General features: G+C 33.8%; 1 protein-coding gene across 1 annotated transcript in view; it reads left to right on the forward strand.

Annotated features, from left to right (window-relative positions):
* Positions 1-6,144, forward strand: part of LOC128647128 (T cell receptor alpha chain MC.7.G5) — a 172,686-nt gene extending 166,542 nt beyond the window's left edge. Inside the window, exons 3-5 of the mRNA XM_053699944.1 lie at positions 2,917-2,984; positions 5,169-5,453; positions 6,026-6,144. Of these exons, the coding sequence (XP_053555919.1) occupies positions 2,917-2,984; positions 5,169-5,453; positions 6,026-6,144 (472 nt within the window). The remainder of the gene's footprint in view (positions 1-2,916; positions 2,985-5,168; positions 5,454-6,025) is intronic.
* Positions 6,145-10,919: the final 4,775 nt, after the last annotated feature.

Below are 10,919 nucleotides of genomic sequence, written 5' to 3' on the forward strand. Positions count from 1 at the left end.
CATTCTCAATGTTCGTGAAAAGCCATGCACCAAGGAAAGTCCTGCTTTTATGGCCAATAGCTGGAAATGTCAGCATCAGATAATGGTACACTCAACAAAAAGTGGTAAAAGGTAAAAATAAACAAAGCAAACAAAAGATAAGATTTTTTTGGCCTTTATCAAATGTATGTGAAATATTAAATCACAGTAAGCGCGTGCAAAACAATGGCAAAGATCAATTGGAATCCAACTACTCACTTCAAATTGGTAACTTCAAAAATTCTTAAATTTCTCTCGGGTCCAAATGGTTTGTTTTATTTTTTCCTTTTTCACTGAGGGTGTCACTTGACGCTGATGTTTCCAGCTATCAGCCAGAAAAGTGCGGCCAAACCCACAAAAGAAAATAGAAAGAAAACAAGACACCAGCCTCGGATTTATCAACTCATATTTACTTTGTTCTTCAGAAAAGCTTTTTCTCTTGATTGTTTGTGTTAGATATATTACATTTTATGATATACTATAGATAATAAATGTGACTTATATCCCTAATACCTACTTTCCTCCCATTTTTTTATTTTGCTATAAACCATTTTGAGGCAGAAAATTGTCACTAAATTATTATGACAATAAATTGCATCTGACAACAAAAATAAAAAATGTTCCTTTATTATCACATTAAAAGGAAATGCAACTTCAGTGTTTTAAACATGTTAAAAAGAAGACTGAATTGTAATAAAAATGCAGAATTAATTTATTTATTTTTTTGTCTGGGAGAATAAACCCCAGTAGGAACAAATAAATCATATTTAAATTATATGAAGATCATATTTACATGGATAGCAAAACATACATAGAGCTGCAAGGTGAACAAAAGAAGGTCCCTCCAAACTATAGAGTTTCAATTTATCCCAAAAGCTTACTTTAGCTCTGACAAAAAAAAATTCTATAAATAAGTGGGAAGTGATATAATTATTAGACGTGTACAAAGACAACAAAATGTTTTACATAAATTGTTTATCAAGAAAAAAATATTTATATTTTGCATTATCCTATATTTTGTACATGGGGTCATTCAGAATTTGTTTGTTATGAAAAACTCACTCACCAGATATTTACTATGGATAATGTCTATACGGTAGCAGAAGAGCATTTGGACATCAGCTTAAACGGACAGTCTAGTCAAAATAAAATATTCATGATTAAGATAAGGCATTTCATTTTAAACAACTTTACAGTTTACTTTTATTATCAAGTTTGCTTTGTTCTCTTCATTATCTTTATTGAAAGGTAAACTTCAGTAGGCTCATATGCTAATGTCTAAGCACTTGAAGGCCTCTTCTTATCTTAGTGCATTTTGACAGTTTTTCACAGCTAGACATGTGTGTCATATAAGTAACATTGTGCTCACGCCCGTGGAGGTATTTATGCTCTGATTGGCTAAAATGCAATTCTGTCAAAAGAACTGAAAGAAGGGGGCAGCCTGCAGATGCTTAATTACAAGGTATTTACAGAGGTAAAACTTGTATTAATATTTGTTATGCAAAACTTGGGAATGGGTAATAAAGGGAATTCTGGAGTAGATTCTTCCTTTAAATAAAGTTAGTAGTAATTAGTTATATATATATATATATATATATATATATATATATATATGTGTGTGTGTGTTGTCAGGATTAAGAACAGAACTGCTTTCATACTTATTAGCTTATTAGCTGACACAGGATTTAAATAACTAATAAGGGCATTGCTGGATCGCTATTGAATAATGTAAAACTGTAAAAAATTTGAATTTATCTTAAAATAAATGCACATATATAATGATTATCAAGGAGAGAGTAACATTATCTAACAACATATAAAACATGAATATACAATAATATATAACAGCTACAAGTATTAAATGTCTTACATATAACAATAATCAGAGGATACATTTCATGAAACACATCAGGCAAACTGTCGTACTTTCTGCAGGGTGTATTTTCACTGAAACACTCTCATTGCATGTTAAAGCTGGTAGAGAGTTTTTCACCACAGTATTGATCTATTTGTGATTAAATGTTGCATTTTCAAACTTTTTTTTCTCTACAAATAGTGCAATATCATAATCATACAGCTGCACAGAAAACCACATATGGGGGCCGATTTACTAAAGTGCGGACGGACATGATACGATGTAGCGTATTATGTCCGCCGCACAACGATAAATGCCAACAGCATACGCTGTCTGCATTTATCATTGCACAAGCAGTTCTGGAGAACTGCTTGTGCAATGCCACCCCCTGCAGATTCGAGGCAATTGGACGCTAGAAGGGGGTGTCAATCTGCCCGATCGTATAGGATTGGGCAGATTGAAGACCGCAGCCTCAGAGGCAGCGGACTAGTTATGGAGCAGACCGTTGCTTCATAACTACTGTTTCCGGCGAGCCTGAAGGCCCCATAGTATTCTATTCTATTATTTATTTATTGCCTGTATAATTTGCTCACATTGAAGCAAAGAAAGAGGGAGGGGATAAAGACAGGGGCAAAGCGGCAAGTTACTAAACCTGCAAGTAACAAAGCTTCCTGTAGCAACTGCCAACACAGGAGTTCATTGTTATCAATAACCACATGAGGGATCCTCAGAGCTGCATCTGGCAGGATACAGACAGTTTACCTTCTCTCCCAGCTCACTTTCTCTTCCTACAAGGCATTCAGCACTGCTCACTTTACCTTCCTTGAAGAGTTCTGGACAATACATTTATGTAATTATCTCAATGATTTTAGACTGTTTAATACCATTGTCAAATATATACTTCACTATTATTTATCAGTCAGGCAATTAATGGAGTTTTACCTTGAAAATACTTTTAGTCAACCCAAGGAATCATGAAAGCTTTATTTTCTTATTATTCTTTATCTTAAAGAAATAAGTTTGTGCAAAGCACTGAGTCACTGTGATGTGGGTGCAACATTTACAAGGACTCTGGTATTTGGAGCAGGCACAAGGCTAATGGTAGAGCCAGGTAAGGTGAGGCAGACACAGTAGTAAGGTTTGCAGTTTGCACTAATGTTGTTTTTATAGCAGCATCCTGTGTAGATTTTCTAAATATATTTAATACTCAGTATTACTTGCTGAATCAAAGGGCACTAAAATTAAAGGTACAGGCTGCTATGATAATTCATTGTAAGAAGCAAACTTTATGTATTATTGCTTTCAGTTATTGTGTATATTAGATATTGATCCCAATAGGACCCAGGTTTCTATTAAATAACATGGATCTGGGAATCCATAAGGCTCTAGAAGATGTTTACGTTCAATAGAGTTTATGAAAAATATAATATGCCTGTTAAGAAACATTCTAAAAAAGGAAAACAATATACAGAGGTGCAAGATGGAAAAAAACACAATATTCTGTACAAATGAACTAAGAACTGATACTCTCCTTTAGGTCAGACCGCAGCCTTCTTGCAGTCTCTCCCTTGTGACTGTGTATAGATAGATAGTAGTAGTAGATGGCGCTGGTCTATTGAGAGATTTTCTCTAGTAAGTGAAGAGAAAAAAGGCTTGATGCATATATTGAAGCCAATTAATATGGGTGCAGTATACTCACTCCATAAGATGAATCTTTACAGCTGAAAGGGAACGTAGCGTCAGATGGCAAGAGTCCACAGGTTCCTGGAGTTAAATACTGAATTTTCAGGTTTATCCAAAAGTGGACTATAAATGAATAGAGACCCAAATGACAAAAGTATCCAGTGTATAATTGAAAAAATGTAGTAACTTACTCCATAAATAAGGAGATTCCAGCTCAGCACAGCAAAACAAGATTTTGACAATCTTTCAACAAAGGATAAAAGGTTTTATTTGCTCAACGCGTTTCAACGTATTACACGTCTTTATCAAGAGCATACATTAAAACAAGTAAAACAGGTAAGTAAAACCAAGTATTGAGTGTGTCTCTATTCATTTATAGTCCACTTTTGGATAAACCTGAAAAATCAGTATTTAACTCCAGGAACCTGTGGACTCTTGCCATCTGACGCTACGTTCCCTTTCAGCTGTAAAGATTCATCTTATGGAGTGAGTATACTGCACCCATATTAATTGGCTTCAATATATGCATCAAGCCTTTTTTCTCTTCACTTACTAGAGAAAATCACTCAATAGACCAGCGCCATCTACTACTACTATCTAAGAAACATTCTAGTCTAAACTTATAAAATGTACTAATTAAATGCACAGATGGTCCATTCTACTCCATATGAGAATTTGGCCATTGATTGGAGGACACATATATATGTGTGTTCCTGATTTGCTCACTGTTCTTATCCTTATTGTGCAGTATGAAAACATGATTTTTTTTCTCAATATATATATATATATATATATATATATATATATATATATATATATATATATATATATATATATATATATATATATATATATATAGTAAAATCTTAGTTTAATGCTGTGTGGCTGAGAAAATAATTTAGAACCGTAAACTCAGATTTATTTTTTTTACAGAAAAATGTCCTTTTAAAGTGGTTCATGCTACTCCAAATGAAAATGTTGTGAGTGATTGGAATATACATATCTATGTGTGATTGGCTTAATGTTCTTATGATTCTGTGTGCTAGATAACTGATTTTAAAACCTTTTTTGTGGGGGGGGGGGGGGGTAAACTCACAGCATGAAAATGTGATTTGTTTAAAAATAAAATATTCTCACAAAATAGAGTTTTTTTTTAAAAAAAAAACAAATTACAGAAGAATATCCTTTTAAGATCTGTGAATTCAGGATATTTTGTTAGTTACCGAAAACAAAATCATATCAAATTCATAAAAAGTAATTGTAGTGCAATTACATTTCCTTATCATGGCATTGATAGGAAAAAGGGTACTTAATTTATATTAGCAATATAAATAAGTATTAATAATCAAGAAAAACTGCTGTTGTGATACCAAATACACTATCTACACAACATTTCCATGATTCATATTTCCAGTGTATACTGTGCTAAAAATTCTCTGGTCATTATTTTTTACCATGGGCTTGTAATACCAGATTGTGCTCTAATCTTAGCACAGTCCCACAGTCTTGATATTGCACCCAACGCCATCAATAGCGCTCCACTTGTAATCTAGGCCATAATGAGGCATAAGGGAAATACTTAATACTTATGTTTGTTTGCTTTTTTCCACAGGAGATAAAACCCACTCTTCACCCTCAGTGTTTGTGTTAAAGACTGAGAATGAAAGAGATGATACCACTGGCTGTCTGGCAAAGGATTTCTACCCAAAGTATGTGGAAATGTATATGAATTCTACATCACAAAACTCAGGTGTAATAAAAGCCTCCCCTGTTATCTCAAATGAGGGAAAGTACAGCGCGGTGCTTGTGGATAAATTTGAAGGAAAAGATGTACGTTGCCAGGCAAAGCATCAGAATATCTGGATAAAAGATGATATTTTCACTCCAATACAAGAAGGTAATTGTTGTGTTTATTTGTATATATTTGTAGTTTGATTTGTAAAAAGTAACAGAGAGATATCATGTGTGTGTATAATATATATATATATATATATATATATATATATATGTATATATATATATATATATATATAAATAAATATATATATATGCAGATGGGTGGAAAGAGAAATGTAGATCAGCCATTTAGCTCTCTAAGGCAGTATACAAAATGGAAGAAAATAAGTTGCACATATAAAGTTGGATAACTTCTGCTTTTATAATTGAAGGTGACTCTATAAAAATCTGTCTCTCAGTGTATTTTTCACAATCACTACTTTCATATGATGGGGGAAAGTCTACTCTCTCCAGCCAAAAATACTACCATATGGGATATATATATATATGGTATCTTATATGGAATTTAACATTTGAAAAAAACATGTTTGAATGCCAACTCTTTGGAGGTTTGTACCCCAAAGACAACTATTGGACCAATTTTATTCTGGTTTCATGTGCTTTAATGACTGGGCTTGTGTAGACAATAACATGTAATGACAGAAATATATCACAATGTTATTTTTGAAACAGACCCAGTAGATAAGGGAGAAACTCCAGCTGATGAAGACAGCAATTCCTGTGAAGAACCAACCAATGGTGACAGAAAAAATATTATTATTATTATTATTATTATTATCATTGTAATGTGAAACATGGTAACACAATAGAATGTGCCTTAATGTTTATATTTAGTATAAATAAAGAAATGTGCCCTGTACATAATAAGTGTTACTTTACAAAAATGGGTGCAAACAGGAAATATTTCATTCATTTTATAATGATGCAAAGAATATTGTAAGGGCAGCAGGAGGGAGTTGCTTGTTGGCATTAAAATATATATAAAATAAGTGGCTGCAAACGTTTGGAGGAAAATGAGCAAAATTCAGCGGGGAGGAAGCTTTTGTGTCCTTTCGCCCCCTACCCGATATCCATGTGTGTGTCATGAAAGTTCATATTTATGGTAGTGTAAGGTAGCAAGGTCTCCTGCAACGAAATTAAGGACCTGTGCCATCTAGTGGTAGTAAAAATCCCTATCAGTGTAGGTTATGGCAATTGTGTTGAAGTCTAAGGGGTGGGTCCTTACTCACCATCACCAGTTATAAATCATGGTTCAGGAGGATCAGGCCTCTTTTCCCTGGGATTTTTACATCAGTGGAAGTTTTCCCCACCCTCCTGCCCAGTTTTCAGATTGATGTTTACAGTTAGGTGGCATCATTCAGGCAAATGGCTTCCCCAGAAAATGCTGGTCAAGTTAGGCTAGAGGCAGAGATAGGGTTAATTGGCATAATCACTATAAGCCCTCAGCGTCGGCCATTGGTGCTCCCCAGAAGAATTGCTGTGGGGATTTTCATTCTGGTGCCTTATAGGTTGGAGTGTCCTTTCCAATATCATTATCCCTTAGTAGTGAGAGGTCACAGCCACAAAATATTTTTGGGTACAGAGTCTGCAGGGGTGACAGTAGGGCTAATCGGCGGGATGATGCCCCCAGGTCCTGCCCTGGGGGTACCCCCGCCCCACGGGTCTGCTGACTGAAGATCCCTTAGGACATCTGTCACTCATGACAGAATGGGGCGGAGCCAGGTTTCGGGTTCCCACTCCCCTTCAAAATTCCAAGAACACGTGGCCTGACCTCTGGCTATATGGGGCTAGATTTTGCTTGGCCTCAGATGCCACAACTGGTTTAATATGTTTATGACTTCTTGAAGTCGAGTTATTTAAATCTGTTAAATAAATGCAACCATGATATGGTCTTTAACCTAGCTCTTTGTGTCTGTATCTTATTAAAGGTTTATTTGTTAAGTTAAGGGTCTGGAACTAGCAAAGTTGGGTATCAGCTCTTATGTATTAAATCTAATTCTAGTTTTTCCCCAATCATTAAATTATTAATTTTAGATATAAGGCCTTATCAACATCTTTCCACCATGTCAGAACTTAGATATTATCCCCAGACCAGGGAGCTTTAGAGAATCATGTTCTAAGTCAAAATTTTAGTTAAGCTATATAAGCATCTATAGCTAGGACATTTTGTGAAACATTGCTTGCATATAGTTATTTTTACATTTTTTTTGGCTGTGTTTATGAACTGATGATGATGCAAACAATAATTTATTTTCTTTATTTTGCTCTGAAAACAGAGAAGGCTAACACATTATCCATGGCAGTCCTTGGTTTGAGGATACTCTTTGCCAAAGCTTTGGCATTCAACCTTCTTTTGACTGCCAAATTTTTCATCTGTTAAGGTGAGATGTTATGCAGTAAAAAAGGAACTCAAAGGAAGATTTTTTTATATACTGAAAATAATGATGTATATTTTATTGCTAACTTGTCATATGAATGATATGTGATTCTATGTTAAACATTAAAATAATCTACATGGCTCGGTATACACAACTGACAATCTATAGGCTACAAATGAATCCATTTAGACAAAGCATAAAAATATTAGATTCTTACTTACTTACTTAATTAGATGCTTACAATTAAATAGAAGCTAAATGCATGTCATTATGATTTTAACCAATCAGGGGTCTGTGAGCCTTTTAAATAGAAATAGATTTTAAAAAATGCCACCGCCAAAACATATCAGCTGTTACTTGTGAACTGTATTGCTTCCTACCAAATTCTTGTGGAGTTATAATTTTCATATTTGGTCTACAATAAAGTTTAATGTTTTTTTAAGCCTAAAATTGGTGCCACACACCATTATATACATTTTTAAAGTTAAATTTACTCATATTTAAAATGTGTTTTAGAATAAACCAATGGCACCACTTTTACTGAATTTTAAGCAAAATGTCTTTAATGATTTATGAAAAAAATTCATATATTCAGTCAGTTAGGTGCTGTGTATTAATAAGGAACCTTTATTTACACATCAGTCACTATATGACTTAAAAGAATACACATACTAGCACTCTTGTTTTTCCTTATTAATTATGAGCCAGCACTGCACTGATTAATTCTACTGCTTGAGCATTAACTATGCTAGAAGTAAGCTTTTTATGCTTGGCAGATTGTTGAAAGTAAACTGTTTTTCGCTCTTACGCTAACCCAACAAGTGCAAAAAGCCAAAGTTAGAATACCGCAAGAATGTGCACATATTACCCCATAGAAGTCAATGGAGAAACAAAGTGGAAAAAAACACTCCATTCTTGCACAAACCTGATCGTATATTCTCATTTGACCTAACCCAACATGAAAATATGAATATTTCACATTCCAATGTTCTTTACATAAAAGAATATTTCTATTTTACTCATAAATACATATTTCTACATATACCCAATGGTATTTTGGTACAGCTATTTCTATATATACAGTAGATGATTATATTTAGGTATAGATATATACAGGAATATCTATTTAGAAATAAAAAAAACAATTCTTCAGAATATTGGAATGTCGCATTCTATTGGCTGTTCCGATCAGCCAATAGAATGCGAGCTCAATCTGATTGGCTGATTGGATCAGCCAATCGGATTGAACTTGAATCTGATTGGCTGATTCCATCAGCCAATCAGAATATTCCTACCTTAATTCCGATTGGCTGATAGAATCCTATCAGCCAATCGGAATTCGAGGGACGCCATCTTGGATGATGATTAGTGTTAGGTTTATTTAAGGGGGGTTTGGGTTAGATTAGGGGTATGTGGGTGGTGGGTTGTAATGTTGGAGGGGGTATTGTATGTTTTTATTTACAGGCAAAAGAGCTGAATTATTTGGTGCATGCCCCGCAAAGGGCCCTTTTCAGGGCTGGTAAGGTAAAAGAGCTTTGAACTTTTTTAATTTAGAATAGGGTAGGGCATTTTTTTATTTTGGGGGGCTTTGTTATTTTATTAGGGGGCTTAGAGTAGGTGTAATTAGTTTAAAATTGTTGTAATATTTTTCTAATGTTTGTAAATATTTTTTTATTTTTTGTAACTTAGTTAGTTTATTTCATTGTATTTAATTGTAGGTATTGTATTTAATTAATTTATTGATAGTGTAGTGTTAGGTTGAATTGTAGATAATTGTAGGTATTTAATTTAATTAATGTAATGATAGTGTAGTGTTAGGTTTAATTGTAACTTAGGTTAGGATTTATTTTACAGGTAATTTTGTAATTATTTTAACTATTTTTAGCTATTAAATAGTTATTAACTATTTAATAGCTATTGTACCTGTTTAAAATAATTACAAAGTTGCCTGTAAAATAAATATTAATCCTAAAATAGCTACAATATAATTATTATTTATATTGTAGCTATATTAGGGTTTATTTTACAGGTAAGTATTTAGCTTTAAATAGGAATAATTTATTTAATAAGAGTTAATTTATTTTGTTAGATTTAAATTATATTTAACTTAGGGGGGTGTTAGTGTTAGGGTTAGACTTAGCTTTAGGGGTTAATCCATTTATTAGATCGGCAGATTAGGGGTTAATTATTGTAGGTAGCTGGCGGCGACGTTGTGGGGGGGCAGATTAGGGGTTAATAAATATAATATAGGGGTCGGCGGTGTTAGGGGCAGCAGATTAGGGGTACATAACTATAATGTATGTTGCAGCGGTATACGGAGCGGCAGATTAAGGGTTAAAAATAATATGCAGGGGTCAGCGATAGTGGGGGCAGCATATTAGGGGTTAATAAGTGTAAGGTTAGGGGTGTTTAGACTCGGGGTACATGTTAGAGTTTTAGGTGCAGACGTAGGAAGTGTTTCCCCATAGAAAACAATTTGGCTGCGTTAGGAGCTGAACGCTGCTTTATTGCAGGTGTTAGGGCTCTACGCTCCTTTTTTGGAGACTAACGCAGCCATTCTGTGAACTCTAAATACCAGCAGTATTTAAAAGGTACGGGGGGAAAAAAGCACGCGTAGCTAACGCACCCCTTTGGCCGCAGAACTCTAAATCTAGCCGTTAGTTAATATGCATCAGGTTAGCGCAATCTCAAAGCTCTGGTTAACATCAAAAATAAATTACAAACTACAGTTACATGAATAATAACACTATCTAATAAACAATGTTGAAAAAAAAAGTATGGCACATAAAATTAAAAGGGCTCAAAGATATGAAGTCTCATGTGTTAGAAAAAAAAGGCAGGCAAAGGGCTTTAACATTGGGATACATACATATACCTGTCTAAAGATGGATAAGTATATATATATATATATATATATATATATATATATATATGTGTGTGTGTGTGTGTGTGTGTGAGTAAATAAATATTTATGTATTTATATGTGTATATATGTATTTACAGTGATATATATACACATATAAACAAATAACTACATATGTATACATATATAGACATATATAGAAGTGCAATGGAGCCCTTTGAAGTTAAGTAGATGAAAACATGTTAAAACATATTTATGCAATACTCATATTTAATAAAGTGTTAATCCTGTGTATTTACTGTAAATATTTCACATTCCAATGTTC

This window comes from Bombina bombina, chromosome 2 (assembly GCF_027579735.1).
Source record: "Bombina bombina isolate aBomBom1 chromosome 2, aBomBom1.pri, whole genome shotgun sequence".
Lineage (NCBI taxonomy): Eukaryota > Metazoa > Chordata > Amphibia > Anura > Bombinatoridae > Bombina > Bombina bombina.